At 35.0% G+C, this 17,557-nt stretch overlaps 1 protein-coding gene across 2 annotated transcripts in view; it reads left to right on the top strand.

Moving 5' to 3' along the window:
* LOC149718471 (cell adhesion molecule Dscam1-like) overlaps positions 1 to 15,130 on the top strand; it is a 189,354-nt gene extending 174,224 nt beyond the window's left edge. Inside the window, exons 24-27 of one of the 2 annotated variants that reach the window (XM_089847431.1) lie at positions 7,166 to 7,263; positions 8,573 to 8,632; positions 10,403 to 10,487; positions 14,668 to 15,130. In XM_089847431.1, the coding sequence (XP_089703557.1) occupies positions 7,166 to 7,263; positions 8,573 to 8,632; positions 10,403 to 10,487; positions 14,668 to 14,780 (356 nt within the window). In that variant the 3' untranslated portion in view covers positions 14,781 to 15,130. The remainder of the gene's footprint in view (positions 1 to 7,165; positions 7,264 to 8,572; positions 8,633 to 10,402; positions 10,488 to 14,667) is intronic. The other variant, XM_089847499.1, reaches the window with a different exon arrangement.
* The last annotated feature ends 2,427 nt before the right edge of the window (positions 15,131 to 17,557 follow it).

Genomic DNA, 17,557 nt, shown 5'->3' with positions numbered 1-17,557 from the left:
CTATTCCTCTTTCAAAACTGACGAACTTTAAAAATATCGTTCCATTAGTTTCAAAGCCTGTATTATTCATATGTTTTAAAGAAGTGTTGAAACAATTTTAATTTTTTTTGCTATATGGCTATGATATATGTGAAATAGGTTTTTATCTTCTGCATCTTCGAATGTTTATTTGAAATGGGCGTATCAATGTTTAAGTCCGTGCACATTGATAGTTTCCAATGACCAAATTACTTTTCTTGAAGTAAATGCAGTAATTGAGCCCCATCTTTGTGGAAGCTCACTAACACTTTTCAGCTTTTTGGTGTAGATTCTATAAAAGCTTTGTCATATGGAGGGAAATCATCGATTTAACTCGGTCGTGAGTCCCCATGCACAAATTCCCTGAAAACCTTAAATAGTTTTATCTTTCTTTGTAGATAGGAGAAGCTGCCCTATGGGGGTAAACTCTCCCATGTTGTATCTACCTGCCCCTGTAGAAATGTTTTTCCCTCATTATACTGAAATGCAGGGAGAAGTCTCGCGATAGGGAAAACCTATTCTATCTCTACGAAAGCATGTATTTCACTTTACATACTTACCACTGTACCATCATGCATTTTATAAACCCTTGAGGTTACAAAAAAACGGCTTGGTTGAGTACAAAAACCAAGACATGAGCATGAGGACATTAGGATTGTGAAGCGTGGAAAGCTTGATATGTTTCATTTTTGTCTGCCTAGGGACCGCGGTAAATGACAGCTTTTCCAGTACCATATCTTTAAAGTTAAATAAATAAACATAAATTACCATCGAACGACAAAAATTCTTAATACAAATATTTCAAAAATTTTACGGTTCACTGAACATTAATTTTTTCGTTAGTGCAATATCTCCACAGTCACAAACTGACAATTTGACAATGGTGGACCGTTCGTTTTATATCGAACCATTTTCCATTACCTTGAATTTCGTAAAAGAATGTTGCTGTAAATTTTGGTTTATTTTGAGAAACTGTATTTTTGCATCCCTTTTTACACATACTCTTATTTCCAAATATTTTGATAATAATGTTGCGTTAAGTAAATTTCCATTCATTTAAAGATACGATATTTTTGCATGCCTTTTAGCAATACTCTTATCTTTAACATACTATGTTTGTCCCTTTTGAGTTGCTTTATACTTTGTGCTGTCATATATAGATACGGCTTACTTTGTTTACTTATGACACTCATTGTTTTAAGCCAATAAAAGCATCAGTTTTGCATATCTCTATTGACATAGTAAAGGTACATTAGCCGTGCAATATTACGCCATTTTCTACTCTTATATTTTCAAAAGCATTATAAGTTATTTGAAGTATGAGGTGTGCACTCAAAACTTTTTAACGGATATATATCATTATAAACTTTAATAAAACGACAGAAGCGATTTCGAAGTTTTACGGTTTATGGTCCTGCTCGTTTTTACAGCTCCCGGAAGAGAATGGAGCTCTGAGATTTAAATCTAGTGAAGCTATATAATCTTACCCTGTTTCCGAAACGAATAAGTTCTAAAAGTATAAGCTTTTTCGAATTATTTGCTCAGAATGTCGTAAAGAGCCTGGTTTTTTTTTTCTCTAAAATCTTAAAATGTTTTGAAGCCTAAATTTAATGGTAGGATTTCGTTGTTCGAATTGTAACAAAATCTAGGAGACACAAGCCTTAGCTTGAGTTGAAACCTTGGGTAGACACAACTCCATTTGGTGTACTAAAAGAGTGTATAGCAAAACAAACTAGAGAAGGTACCTCTTTTCTTCCGGTTTCTAGTTCCGGATTAGTAATAATTTTTTAATTAAGTAAGACTATTAAAGTTTGTGTTTTCTCTAACATATAAATTTTAGTGACATAACGTAAAATTATTTACCCTTACTATACACATTAAAATTTACAAGGCAAAGACCAAAAGATGGAAGTGATTTTTTTAATGCCTTGGCATAGGCTTAATGTCTACTACTTTTTCTTTATATTCTCTGACGTTCCCAAAGAGAATGTTACCAAGAGGAACAGTAACAGCTTCATTTTGTGATTTTTTGATTTGTTGACGTACCTTCGTTTTCGGTGTAACTTAAAGCTTTCTTCAAATGAAGATAACTTTTTTTCGATAGTATAAACACTACGGGATTCCCTGTACAGCTTACGTGTAATATTTTGCACTGTCAAGGGCCGGTCTCTTACAGATTACGTGCAATCACATTGGTACAGTCGAAGGTACAGCTTGTACACTGATTTCGCTGAGAGACGATTCCCTCGACTTTTCTACTCCTCTCATAACTTAGCTCTCTGTAAAACTCAATAAAAAATAGAGACTATATCGAAAAACTCAACAATATCTAGAAGGAAAGCGTACAACAAATGGTCTTAAAATCGTACAGTTTGTAAATGGATTCTACACAAATAGGTTAGGGGTAGATCCAAGTATCCAAGGCCGTAGCCACGAGCAGAAACAAATTGTATTTTAACAAAATTCGAAGTTTAAAAAAAATCCAAGAATGAAGTACACTATTTTTTGTTAAACGTCCAAATATAGAAATGATCCCAGGTTTTCTAAACATTATTTTCAGTTCACTCGTGCATCTCTTGGCAATCAGTTTGATCCATAGTACACGAGCTGTAATTAATTGGAAACTCCCTACATATAAAGCCGTCTTTTTTTTCGTGTTCTATTTGATAAAAATCTATTTACCTGCAGATATACAGGGTGTTTGTGAAAGGTCCATCAATAATGAAAGGGCGTATTTATTGGGCCATTTTGAGTCAAAAATGTTCTATGACATTTTTCCGTCCGGGCCTCTGCTTTCAAGTTATGATTAGAGTAATTTACGGATGACCCCTTAAATTTAATTAAGAAATTGAAAGACAGCGCTAATTTAATGAAGGGGTCATCCCTAAAATATTCAAATCATAACTCGAAAACCGTGGCTTGGACGGCAAAATGTCATAGAACATTTTCGACTCAAAATGGCCCAATAAATACGCCCTTTCATTATTGATGGACTTTTCACAAACACCCTGTATATGCTTTTATTACAAATATAGTTTAAATTTTCTCTCGAAACTCTTGAGGTTTAATTTGATTTCAAATTCACTAGAGGCAGTCTATGAGATGACAAAAATCTTACCAGACTTACCTTAATCCTAACCAAACTTTATGGAGGACAGACACGTCTGATGGTCAAACATAAATTTGTTATGTTTAAGTTAGTAAGATAACCAAAGAGAAGAAATAAGAAATTAGTGAAAAATTTGTCTGGAGCGTTACGTATCATATATTTAAATAAAATAGTTTTTATGTCATCTCGGTCTTAATTTTTTTCCCCAAGAAATTTTTTACACCCACTAGAAAAATGCATTCTTGAAATCTTTTAAACCTCTCGGCATTTCATCATGGTGCGGTTATTAAGAACTCGGCGGTTCTTTATCATAATTATGTCCTTGCATAAGAATAGGAATCCCTTTTGTAAGAAAACCCACCGCGGCTAGTTAACCGTTTTCTCTTTGCTAGTTAAAAACAAAAGAAAGTAATAAAAAAAAACCTTTATTTTTATAAAGGGAGTATGAAATAATAGTTTTTATGCATTGCATAAAAATAATTAAGCTTTGTCCAAGGGGTTGCAACGTGTCATTGCAACTACCATAGCGGTTATAAGTACTTCTACAAAATTTTAAAATTGAACCTAGTAATTTATTAGAAAAGAAAATTTATCGAAACCAATGAACTTGGAGCTTGTCGCCGTTTTGACTTGATGACGACATAACGGTGTCGCTTGTGGTAAAGATCTGTTGATCACGTATGGTGTTTGTTCCATAGATCGTGAGTGTTTTGTTCTGTCAATTTCTGACTTATAGGCCAAAAATCCGGTGATTTTTCGAGTGACTTTTAATTTAGTTCTTATTAAATGTCAAAAAAAGGTTCGACTGTGCAATTAAAACCGAGTGACGTCATTACCATGTATTGTTTTTTATTCAAGATGTTGCAAAAGGTTACGTAAAAAATCATAGATGCCACAATACAAATCAAAAGCTTCGATTGTAATCAATTCTACTCCAATCAGATTTGCGATTAATCCTAAATTTAATGATGGTATTATACGCCTCAATCCATTTTTAAATCCAATTTTTTTTTAATTAGTTCGTACTCCCTTTAAGTAAGAACTAGTTACTCCGGTACTAGGATTTATCGGGCTTAGTTCGGGTCTTGCAATTTTATTCCTGCACATGTACTTAATACACTTTTTAATGACATTTTTTTTTCAAAATTAAAAAGTAGAAAAAAGGAAGAACTAAAACTCCCCGTGATATATTACTTTCTCCTGGACAAATTTAAAAAGCAAAGCAAAATAAAATATTGCGGGATTCTTTTCCTTATTTTTTTACATATTATTATTTTCTCTTTCTGAATGCCCTTTTTTTGGAAAGCCCCGTTTTAGCCATCTATATTTTTAATGCTCGCCTATGTAACACTCGGTCTAATACTACTGCCCCAATCCTTATTTCCAAGTTATGCATTTTTTGTTCTTGAAAAAAGAAGTGTTTGGTTGTAGACCGAACAAGTAACAAAAATGTGCTTTCTATGGTAGATGCGTGTGTATTATTTCAATCTTTAGGTAATAATTTCTAGGCTGTTCTTACATTAATGTACAATGTACAATAATGTTATGAACTTTCCCAATTGTTGAACCTTGGGATACTGTAATTGATCTCATTACGCACGGTGTTTTAGTTTGCTCTGGTGAAAACAACTTGCACTCGAGAATAAATTCTTAAATACAGTTAGAAATTGAAAAATACCAAGCTTTTTGTAAAATTTCAACGTGATAGACCTCAATAATGAAAATCTGCTTTCCTCGTAGCATTTTGCTCGTAAGTGTGGAAGTACCACAAACACACTATACGTGCATTAATAAAAATATTTAAGGAAATTGCTCACGCATGCGCTTTTTATAGAACATTCCAGTCTCATTTGATAAGAGGGTGTTTTTTTCGCCCATATATTGCATTATTCGCCAATGGGTGGCGCTCAATAATTCAAAATCTAGCATAGGTAACTGTATTTTGAGTAAAATGGAATACCGCTTAATCGACCATAAATAGGCTATTTAAGGTGGTTGTGAAACTTTGGAGGTCTAGCAGAAGCCTGATAGAACATAAAAACGATTCTGGCTCCATCTATATTTGCGTTTTTATAATACAAAACTTACCTATATATATGGAATCAATTTATTTTTAGCATTGAACAATTGTATCCAACATGTACAGCCAAGTGTAATTCTATATTAATTCTATTCTAGTACCCGTTTTTTAGTGGTCGAGGCTGAAGGTTTGACATTGTTAAAACACAGCTTTTAGTTGCCGTCCTGCCAGGGAACTACAATAGGGGAAAAATTAAGATAATTAAATAGATTGAAGTCACACGCACATTGACTAATTTTACGCTATCAAACTGTCGACGTAAATACTCGTATCACTTATTAGTTTAGACACCCATTCAGTATTCATACCTTACTAGAAGGTAAAAGTTACATCATGGATGAAATATACTGTATGGATTTCAGTTTCCCCTTTTCTTCTCGAATCACAAACGAAAATGGCACTCGTACGCGTACCCTAAAAAAACGCGAAGGGATAAAAATTCACGTGCGGCTTAAGAGAGAAAAATGCTTTCTCCTTTGTATACACTCTCTCTTGTAAATCCCTTGGCAGGTTCTCCTTGCATATGTTATTTAATGCAAAATAAGGAAGTCGAGAGAGTGAAGCAGTGAAATAGGAGTAGGGGAAGGATGAAGGATAAAAAAGAGTCTCCTAGCTTTTGAAGCCTAGAATTTTTCTTGCGTTTTTTTTATATACTTACTCCCTTAGGTTCTTACCAATTTTTTTTCTTTCCTTTGAAAACAAGTATGAAGAAAAGGGAAAGATATTCTCAAATTTCGCTTTCAGTCTAAAAATAACGGGGGCAGATATTTGTTTCCAAGAGTTTTTAATCTTCGTTTTTTATGAAAGTCCTTTTCAATAGTTACTCAATTGGTGATATTAGAATCCACTGACAAATGGTTTTATATTCAAACACTTAATGACTTTTTTTTCTTTGCCTTTTTTCAAAATCGCTTTCCAAGCTATTCAAATTTGATATATACTCCTGTATCACGATTCCTTACATAAATGTTGAGGACGTCCTGATGGGAATTATTATTCTTCAATTTTTCTTACGAGGAAAATGAATTTTTTTGTATTGAATTCAGGAAAGCATTTTTTTTTCTTGGATTTTGGTCAAAAATACTCAATTGCTATATTTAAGTTTTTATTTTTATTTATACAAAAGTAGACATAAGAAAATGCTATTTAACTTATGTACTTGTGAGAGTCTTCTGAGGATTTTGAGTAAGTCTAGGGACTATTCGATAAAAATCACGTGACGCGTTCTGTCTTCTTCCACAATGTGCTGTAGCGTGATAGGAGCTATGTTCTTCCCTTTTTACCTCTCCGAGTGACGATGACGTCACGGAGAATTATTACACTGGACATGTCTATGTGTCCGTCTCTCACCGCGTTCACAGTTGGCAAATCGGAGCAAACGAGTTCGCAGAGAGTAATTTTTGGCTTCTACTCCCACTGTTAGGACTAAGAAGTACACGGCAATCGGCTAGGGTTACGAGAAAAGTCTAGCCTCCCATGCAATGGCAGGGCTTCCACCAAAGGTACACGAAACATCGGGTTTTCCTATCCTGCATCGTGACTCAATCGCTCTATATACCCTGAATTTCCAAAAATGGTTAAAGAGGCATACGCTAGAATTAAAACGTCAACAATAGCTATGTTTAAAATGATTTTAGGAATAAAGTTTCATAAAACGATTTAACTAGAATTAAGGTAAATTACTGACGATTAAAATAATTAATATCAATCGTATTATTATTTAATTGCGTCTCGACTCGGAGAGGTTTATTTTGGTTTCCCAACTTGTTTTAGTATCCTCCTATTGAGTCTCCCAGGGGAAAAAGCTCTTAGCTACTCTTAATCTTCACACAAGCATGCTTGGCAGTAATATTTCGAACCTTGGGGTTGTATCATGAAAATCTACATAATTATATTTATAATTATGTCATTGTGAATTTTTGAAAATTTATAGTCTAAGATTTTAATTTTTTTTCTAGGCGATCACGAATACGCCGAGCCTTACACAGCCTTACCACCTCCGAGAAGGCTTAGTACGGAAGCGACGTGTAGAGGATTTATTCCTACCAATTGTACGGTAAGTAGTCTTTTCCTTTAAGTAATATAAGCCCGTCGAAAGATAAACGCACCGTGTCACGCATTTCCGAAGTATAACCTCGAGTTTAACCGTATCTTTAATTTTATTCAAAAACCGTATAAATTACTCATACGATTGACAAGCGGAGATCGCCACCGCGTATTTTAAAATCAACGTTGCATAAATGTTCGTATATAAGAATCTTGTTAGAAATTTGCATGAGAATAGTTTGCACGATCCGTTGAAATGTCTCCCTCATTTGTGTATTCCGCCCTAAAATTCAAATTATAGATAACCCACTAGTGCAAGTCGCCCAACGTTTGTAACATATCTTGATGCGTTTAACTGACAAAAAAGTTGCGAAGACAACTTAGACAAGCGGTTGTCGACAAGAAATCGATTTCGAATTCAGACTCTCATTTTAACGGAGAAATATATATATAGAAACTTTCTGAAAATTCAATACACTAATTTCAGTCTCTTTCCATATCACGATCTATTATTAAAATATCGTCGTTATCAGCCACCAGGGTACCGGTACAGTTAAGCTTTGGTGAAATAAAGTGGTGTTCACGAATTACATAACATATTTTATGGAAAAAAAAATACGTCATAAGATTGTTCTACTTTCCCAAGAAAGACATAAGTGGTTTTGCAGTGTACTTTTAGAATACAGAACTTCCTACGGTTTATCTTGATCTGAAACGTCTGATAATAGGCAAAACTATTTGCAATCTCTTTTTTAGCCGACGGAATTGCCCATAATTATAAATTTAATTTAAATTGAGCTAGTATGAGGTTCATCTAGCAAAATATAACTATATTCGTAACATTTTAATAACACTGCATCTCTAAAATTACCAATACTTTTGCAAACTCCCGCCTTTCTCCTTGTTATGTAATTTGTTGACAAAAATCCTGACGATTTATACTGATTCTTAAATTAAAAAAGAAAAAATTAAAAAAAATTCTTCACTGAATTCTAAATTTAAATATTTATTGAAATCTTTCGAAGCATCAGTCAAAATAGCAGTCCTGAACCTTATTCGAACCTTATAAATTACAAAGCTAAGCAATGAACTAAAGCCATTATAAAAGTGTCGAAAAACTAGGGATCGAAACAATCCATCAAGATATGGAATGCATAAATTTAACTTACCATTATAGCCGAATTAGATTTTATTTTTTGCTTTGGGAAATTTGCAATATTATACATCCTGCACGTTAGTAGAGTTGAAAATGTAAAATTTTCGCTAACCTAAACCGTATTTCTTTGCATGTCTCTTTTTCGAAATGCTGTTCAATGAAGTATGTAACTCTTAAACCTTGTTGCGAAATAGCCAACTCGTTTCCCGAATGCGACTGTCAGGTAAATGACCATCAGGGCCAATAAAGAAGAATCATTTTCATCCTTCGTTCTTCTTCTCCGTCTTCTGTAGCTCTTTTCTTCTTTTTCTCGCTTATCTTATCCCATTTTTCTTCTTCATTCTGTTCTTTTTCTTTTTCTTATTCTTTATCATATCCGCTATCAGCTCAATCATTTATATTCGGACGATTTAACGCTAAAGATCTTTCGTGAAAAATGTACGCGAGCGGAAAACGATACTTTTACTTCTCTAAAAATGCGTATCTATTCGAAAATGAAAAATATGATTACGTATACCGTATTCTATACCGAACAAAATACTCGCCAATGTACTCGAAACGTTTTTTCAAATTGGAAAACTATTAGTTTGAATATCGTGAGGCTGGAAAAAGTTTTGAAAAATATACCTGGTTTTAGAAAAAAAAACTGCGAGTATTTTCTTTTCCTTTCTTTCAAACTTCATTATTTCTATAAACTATCGCCAGTGAAAGAAATGCCGATAAATATGACACATCTGTTGAAATGAGCTTTAACAAATGCACCATCGATTCCTGAAATGGGTTGTTTTTTCGAATGCGTTTAGGACAGCTCTAAAGAGGGAAGGTCAAACTCCGACTAAGATGTTTCTATTAGTAACCCGAGAGTTAAAGGAATACAGACACTTTAAATAAAACACTTTCTTTGTGTTTTGGGGTCACTTAAAATCTCAATCATAATACATATGATAGAATTATCCATTAATTAAGAAAAAATCTCAAGTTAAAACTGAACATTCAACATCAATTGATTTGGAAATTTGGGGAAGGGCGGAGTTTTGGTATGACGTAGTAAGATATCAGATTAGTTCCACAGATGACTGCGATGGTAGCAACAACGTAAGCTTAGACGCGACAAAGATTAGTGCAGATTGGTTGTTCCTGGGGTATTTTCGTATCAATTTGATGTATGGCGGTATGGTTAGTGCTAGGATATTACTGCTTCGTGATGTACTTGGAAATTTAATCAGGACGAATCCAAGTAAATTATGGGAAATTCAAATTGGGTGGACCCAAAAGTGAGCTAATCGTGTTCGTTTTTTTTTTTTTTTTTTTGAACTATTATTTTAAGATCGAACTATCTTTAGGTGTAACGATAAGCGAATTAAAATTCTGAGTACCTGAATACATAAAACAAACCAATTTTAAATGGTAAATAAGGAAAGTTATTTGGTGGAGGGATAATTCTTTAATATGCTGAAATGGTAAATAATGTTAATATAATAAATTTATTTATTTTTATTATTTATATAGTCAACATTATCAATTATTTACAAGAGTTTAGTTTTCTCCAAAAGAAGCAAGTAAATGTGAGGGTCAAAATCATACCCTTAAAAATGCCAAAGCATTGGTTAAAACTTTTAAATGGCGTTTCATTGAGAATTTTCTTAATATCACAAATAATATCTTAACATCACTTAATATTTATCACTTTTTACCATGTGACATCTTTGTCTCTACCTTCCAGATCAATTTGATGAATTGGAGCTCAGTGCAGTTGTTATTAATTCCCTTTTGGTTTTTTAAACCCCCTTTTCTGATTAACTGTGTGCTCAACAAGGTCATATTTATTGTTATTTCGATATACCGATGCGATAGAATCAGCTATCTGTAACTTTCCTATATTAAATGTTTTGTGTCTCGTAATAATGGTAAAAAAAACTTTAATATACCTTGGCGTGCAAAGTTTTAGTTGACGGGGGTCTCCTTTGCTTTTTCTTTGTGGTCGCTACTGCAGCACGCGATGGAAGATGCTAGTATGAGATCGACCCTAGGAAGAAGACCATCCCGACCGGATTCCAGAGCTTCGCTACTTTTCCAAGGTAATTTTATGATCGATAACTCGACGAGAAGATTTCCTTCGTATTTCATTTTTTTTTGTGCCTTAGTAGAAAACGAAGCCAGGCGCGAAAGCGTAATAATAAAAGAGGGGGGAAAACGACTAGAAAAAATGGTCCGAGTAAATCTTCCCCAAACTGCTAGAAACGAGAAATCGAAAGAGTCCTAAAGCTCATCTTCTCCAAGAGCTTTAACTCTACAGGGTGTGACAAGGCGACTTAATGCGATCAGTGTCCGTAGAGGTAGATGTCACTATGGGACGAGCGGGGGTCGCTTTTGCGAGATTTAAGTGTTCCAACTCTAGCCCCAATATCATTAACTAGAGAAGAGTTTTTGCGATGTTCTTGGGATCCACTGGTGGAGCTTTCGAACGAAAAAATAAGGGTCCGCATTTTCTAATTAAACAGTGTCATACGCGCGTGTTTTTAAAATTATCACTGGTCAAAATGCAATTAAGTCAAATTTAAGGCAGTAAATTACATACAAGCAATGTGTATTTCTTACTACCTGCCTTACACTTTTTATATTACTTTGTAGAAGGACAAGCCATAGAGAAGCGACATCTATTTTTACTTATAATTATGGTAGTTTATTCAAACGACAACAGGTTTTTAAATAAGCACTAATATTAGCGAATATAATAAGCGATTTGGAATATTTCTAGTTTAAGAAGATGAGGAGAATTGTTTTATCAGTATATTGTAGAGTTTGGTATTTTCCATAGATGTGAGTCTGTAACCTATCGTTTCTATCAGATATCACTACATACTACCGAATTGTTGAATGCTGTTTTTAGAAATGGCAATACAACTGCTACTAAAAAAGCATAACTATATAAAATAGCGATTATCGTTTTGAAAAAAAAAATACTCTCATGCTGAATAGGGTTTTAGTATTATTAAATGTTTAAATTCCAAATTTTCATTGGGAAAAATAGGAAAAATACGCAATGTCACCCCCTGTATAGTTGTTCCATAAGGTACCAGTCCTCAAAGTTATTACTATCACCGACGTCAAAAAATTTTCGAGATGGCGAAAAAGGCGAAAAAAGGGGGATATTTCTGGTTTAGAAGGTAGAGTTGTAGGTCTATGTGCTAGGACAACTGGAGAATGCAATGTTCGATCGCGTTCAATCCTGTTGAGTCGTGCTCAAGTACGGCTTTGTGTATTATTACTACAAACAATTTCAAAAGTAACGTTTGTAAAATGTCAGTGGCAGTCTCTTTTTATAAGAATGTTCAGTACAAAGATATATACTTGCGACTCAACAGTTATTTGAGACAGGTAATCATAGCGTGTTACTTTTTACCCATATCTCTTAGCCTTTACCATGATTGCGGCCATGAAATAAATAGGCCTATCATTATGTTTCATATATTCTTGGTTCGATATTGCATACGTGCTAGCGAAGTTTTTTATGCCCACACTAGCTAGTGAAAGCTTACCATAAGTGACAATGGAGCCTTCATAGATTCTTAGAAAATCCATCTCAAAAGTGATAATGCGTTTCTGGGAAAAGCAGACATTAACAGCAGGAACCCCCCGAGTAGTTAGTGACACAATTATCTAATGCATTTTTCACGCTGGCTGAATAGTCTTTTTGCGAATCGTGACTTTGTTTCTTTTGAACCCCTGGGTCGGGAGTGTGGTGCGTTCCTGTAGGCCAGGCTTCTGGGTGACAAAGTTTGAGGGAATACGACATATGTCGGCAATCCTATTCTATAGGTGCCGATTGCACTCCTTCCGTCACCTTTAACCCCATCACCCCTAACTTCACCACTGAAGTAAACTTCATTTCTTTCCCTGATTAATCACAAACTGAAACCTGATTAATCGTATCTTTGACGAGGACACTCTAAGAGACCCAATTGCATTGAAACCAAGTAAAAAAGTAAAAAATAAATAAATAAATTAGCCTCCTGAGTCCTGCATAAAAAATAGATTTGAGCTGCAAGATCCATTTTGTTTGTTAATTTTGGGCTCAAGTTAACGGGAAGACTTACATCAGAAGTAAATAAGGGGTAAAGTACGTATCAAAAAGGGTTTCGCGAGGCGTCGAATATTGGTGTTTTCCCAAAATCGCGTTTTTGGTGGGAACCCTCCGATGAAAACCCTTCTATAAAACTCATTTAGTTCGTCTATCCGGGTTGTATGATTTTAGTTAGCTTTACGACGTTGTGGTTGCGCGTGTAAGAAATCTTCCCTAGATAAAATGCCCCTCTCTTATTGGATGAATTCAACTTCTGTGCCGCAGACATTGTTTTTACGGGAAGAAGGTACACACACTATCTAAAGCTTTAGATACGTACTTCCTCCCTATTTACTTCTGCTTACATGCATCCGGGTTAGAACCCTGTGGAGCACAAATCCTCGATCAGTTAGCTCATTGACAACTTTCTACTTAAAGTGCATGGGAATGGATAAGTGAAAAAATTCTTCTTTCGTGGAAAAGTCGCATCTGGAAGTGCGTTTCTTTAAAGTTCTCGAGTTTTTCGCGCTAGAGAAAGAAAATCTAGCAAGTCCTCGCGTTCGGACAGAACGATCTTCAATTAAAGGCTATCTATCACTCTTACCTCCCTTGCTCCCTCTCCCTCCCCCTTTTTTTTCGTTCGAATGATCCAAGTTATGTTCTTTCCCTCTTTGGGGACTTACCAGCGTGACGCGAGCAAGAAATCGCGCGGCGAAAAAAGATTAAATTTAAGTGGGACTGTTCTCAACTGTCAAGAAGTGATGGAGATCCAAATATAAACCGTCTTTGTTAGAAAAAGAACCCCAAAGTTTCTTCTCTTGGAAGTTTTTTTCTTTCAATCGTTTTTCCGTGCTTTTTCTTTTACGGATTATTTCCCTTTCCATACGCTTCAGGCATAAATCGTTAAAAATTGGAATTCAAATTTTTCGTTCCATTTGTTTCCAAAATATACCCTAGATCTTTTTCTTTGGTTTTTCGAGATTTGTACGGGAATATATTGTATATATCCGTATTGAAATCAGGCTTGGATAAACATACGTAAATTTAGCGTTAAAACCATGGTAGTTTTTATAGTCCCTCTAGTTTATCCATGGAAATCTCAAATGGTATTTTCTTCTCAGTTCGAAACTAAAGGATTTTGTAGACCACTTCGAGTAATAGATATAATTAAATCTATCTTAAAAGGTCCCTTTGTTATCCACTTTAAAAATCATACGTTAAGCTTTGTCCACATTGAACTCGCGCTCGCGTGTTCGCGCCTTCGTCTATTAGCATCTTCGTAACAGATCACGAAAAACATTTGCACTTCTGTTCTGATACACTCAAAAATTTTGCTTTTCCCATTCTGAGAGCCAATAAAGTTTGAGCAATCATTGCGCCATCTGCCCCTCTCCATCGACGTTGTAAAAAGAGAAAAACTAAACTAATCGCCCCAGCCTTCCTCTCGTCTGTGATTGGCGCTGCTCTCGCGAAGACGCGAAATTCTTGGCCTAGTCGCAAGAAATTTGTATCTTCGCGAGTTGAGGACGCAAAGTAGCGAAAAACCCAATGTGGACAGTAGCGCGATCTTGCAAACAAGCAAAGCGAAGATGCGAACTCGCAAAATGTGTCAGTCTGGACAGGCCTTTATAATGTTTAGTTTATAAAAATGGAGGTACATATGCAGATTTTGATCATGAAACCCCCTGAAACGTTCTGAGCGTTTTCAAAATGTACATTGCGAAACCGTGTCGCGTTATAATCACTAGGGTTGGTTCTAATATTTGAATTAGTAGAACGTTGTTACAAACGTAAACATTGTTCTAAACATTAGAGTTATAAAGGTGATACCTCTATGATAAGGGAAAATCATTGCTTTTAATATTTTGGGACCAAAAATGCAGAAAGAAACTACGGGTTGTGGCATTAGGTCATTAGGAATAATAAATCTTGTTTAATCCTTGCCTTTCACCGCGATCTCCTATCCTTTTTTCACTCGAGTTCCATTATTGATATCTCTCCACTTTTTTGTTGTTTTCGGACGTTGACGGAATTTGTGAAATATATAAAGAAAAATGTTGTGTTTGGGTCATATCTAGAGAATGAATAGCAAACAGGCAAACAAAACGGGGTCCCGGCCTAGCTGGCCCTAATCTTGTTTTTCTTTTGGCTCTTATTCTCTCGCAACTTTCCCATCTCGACGTTCGACGAATAAGGATCTCAAGAGCGTAACCATTTGCCCTCGACAGCCGAATACGGAGGCAGTTATTCTGGGCAGCTGCACGAAGACAGCCTCGATCGACACATAGGGAGAAGACCGCAGAGGTAGCGATAACGTAGAATTTTCGAAATAGACCACAGACAACCACCGTTGGGAATTACGTGGTTGAATAATATATATATATATATATATATTAAATGGAAGCCGTAAAACGTGTATATACAGAAAAAACGAAGATACAAAAAACGTACAGTTCCGATCTTCGAGACGTTCTGTAGGAGAAGACGTCATAATCGTTTATAGACCAAAGAAAAACATTACCAATAAAATAAGTTTTTAATATCGCGGAACAATACAACTGAAAAAAACGCGGAAGGTTAAAATTAACCACTGAAAATGTTATGCTAGATAGATCAAAAAAGTAAATGTTTACATTAAAAGAAGAAATGTTTTCCATAATTTGTTTTTACTTTGAGTTACAACATTTCACAATATAAGTGGCCTTATGCGTAATAAGTGGTAGAATACGTATTTCAGCATTGTGACTCAGGAGATTCGCGTGATTTTCAAGGTAAAACTTGATATAAAGATCTGCACTACCACAGTGAAAAGGTTACATGGTTAAGCGACCACGAGAGATAGGGAGAAAAAGATGCAGGAAAGTAAGTCATTGTGCGTAAGTCTTTCTATGTAACTTCATTTATGCTTGAAGTACTAACATGAAAATTCAGATAAAATTAGTGGAAAGGAGTGTTTCAAAGTGTTGTGATCGCCAATGAACATAACGATATCTCATTTCATGGGGCAGTTCCATCAAGGTAAGGATTAATTCCACTGCTGCCAAAGATAAGTCATTACTGTTCGGGATGGGGCGATATTGAAAGTAAGTAAAACTTTCTATCAATTAGATTTACGCGTTTCGGTATCGCACTCCAAATGTTAATCGGTTAATAGCGCATTTATATGGAATGGGCATATCTTATCTCACCTATGTAAAGTTAATAATATACTGGCTATATCAATATTCTATTAATGAAAGAAAATTTGACTTCGTAAACTATATTCCATTCAGAAGCCATCAAGAAACTCTTTTGAAAAAAAAAATTGCCAAAATCGAAAATCAACTTTTGAAAACTCTAAACATTATAATATCGTTAAGTTTTTTCTTACCACATCTCAGCTTCTTACGAAAAGAATGAAGAAAAAAAAAATTAATTTCCTATCTCCCTCGGGGTAATTCGTCAAATTTCTTCAGGAATATATACTTAAATATCTATCAACTCTTTTATAAAACCTATATAATGTCCTAAGCTTTTTTACTTTTATCGTCCAAGCCATGGCATGGGCCGCTGAGTTTGAAACGGAAAGATGCTGGCTTGGATGGTAAGTAAAGGCCGAAGCCGTTCTATCGTGAAATACATTGAATACAGGTTCTACTCCGCACTCGCTTATAGACGGGACGGACGCCTGAGTGTAAAGCTATAAGCGGCTTAAGTAAAACCCGATATTCCAAAAGCGTAAATCGTTGGTGAAGGATCGAAGTCTATTTCGCAAGAGGTTCTGGTCTTGCATAGGCGCGAAGTGCGAAGGAAGGAAGGAAAAGAAGATTGTTAAGAAGGAGAATGAAGTCGAAGGCGAGCGTGTGTTGTTTCCTACATATTTCGTAACTGCAAAGTTTTAGTGAACAAGTTGGGAAACCAAAATTTACCTCTCCGAGTCGAGACGCAATTAAGAGGTTTTCTTAAATAATTAAGTAAATATATATATAATTGATATTAATTGATATTAATTATTTTAATCATCATTAATTTACCTTAGTTATAGTTAAATGGTTTTAAGAAACCTCATTCCTAAAATAATTTTAAACATAGCTATTGTTGACGTTTGAATTCTAGCGTATGCCTCTTTAACAATTTTTGGAAATTAAGGGTATATAAGGCGATTGATTCACCATGAATGATAAAAAAAACCTCGCAATTGCGTGAACCTTTGGAAGCCCTGTCTTTGGGAGACTAGACGTTACTCTTAACCCTAGCCGATAGCTGTACACTTCTTAATCCAAACGATTCGAGTATAGAATAAACAAGTTGGGAAAACCAAAATATTACCTCTCCGAGTCAAGAGGTCTACTACTACAAACTTATTTACCTAGATATGGAATTATTTCGCTTTTTTGAAGTAAAAATTTACGAAATATCGAAGCAGTATTCCAAACATAGCGAATGTACAGTAAAGCAGACGACATTTTACATCCAAATCTTGGACACATGGGAATCAGTCAATGGGGAAAAGAACAGGAAATGAAGTCTACGCTTCAGCTGTTTACCGTATATTCTGATAGCTACATTCACAACTGGTTTGCAGTGTAAACACTATCGCCTCGTCTCACCTCAACAATATTCTTAGTTTGCCAACATGAATGTTAAGGTTAAATAACACCAAAGCTAAATTGTAGCTGGACGCACTAATAGTCAATGCGCACCATAAATGGAATAATAAGTCTGTACCTACTACCCGTTTACTAATCTAATTGCCACCATCTTTTCTTCTTTTCTTCTATTATAAAATCTTAACCTGATTATTTAAGAGTGTATTTAACTTTCGGCTCACTCTGAACCGTTAATGTCTCTTCATTTCAGACACGAAAATCAAAGCCAAAAGTTTACATCACCTCAGGCCTCAATTATTTACTCTTTGTTTCACTAATCCTATTGCGGATAATGCGCGCTTGTTACGCCCGCCGGAGTCTAGGTCTTAGTTTTCTTCATGTAATCACTAAACCAAGGATTATTCTATATACAGATGTAGTATAGCTTAAGTAATATATAAACAGCCATTTCAAATAACAATATTAAAAAAAATCTTTGGAATATCAAAATGAAACA

This window comes from Phalangium opilio, unplaced genomic scaffold (genome assembly GCF_054372755.1).
Source record: "Phalangium opilio isolate 3A_F unplaced genomic scaffold, DU_Popi_V2 ptg000002l_1, whole genome shotgun sequence".
Classification (NCBI taxonomy): Eukaryota; Metazoa; Arthropoda; class Arachnida; order Opiliones; family Phalangiidae; genus Phalangium; species Phalangium opilio.
This window is presented reverse-complemented; position numbering and strand designations above follow the sequence as displayed.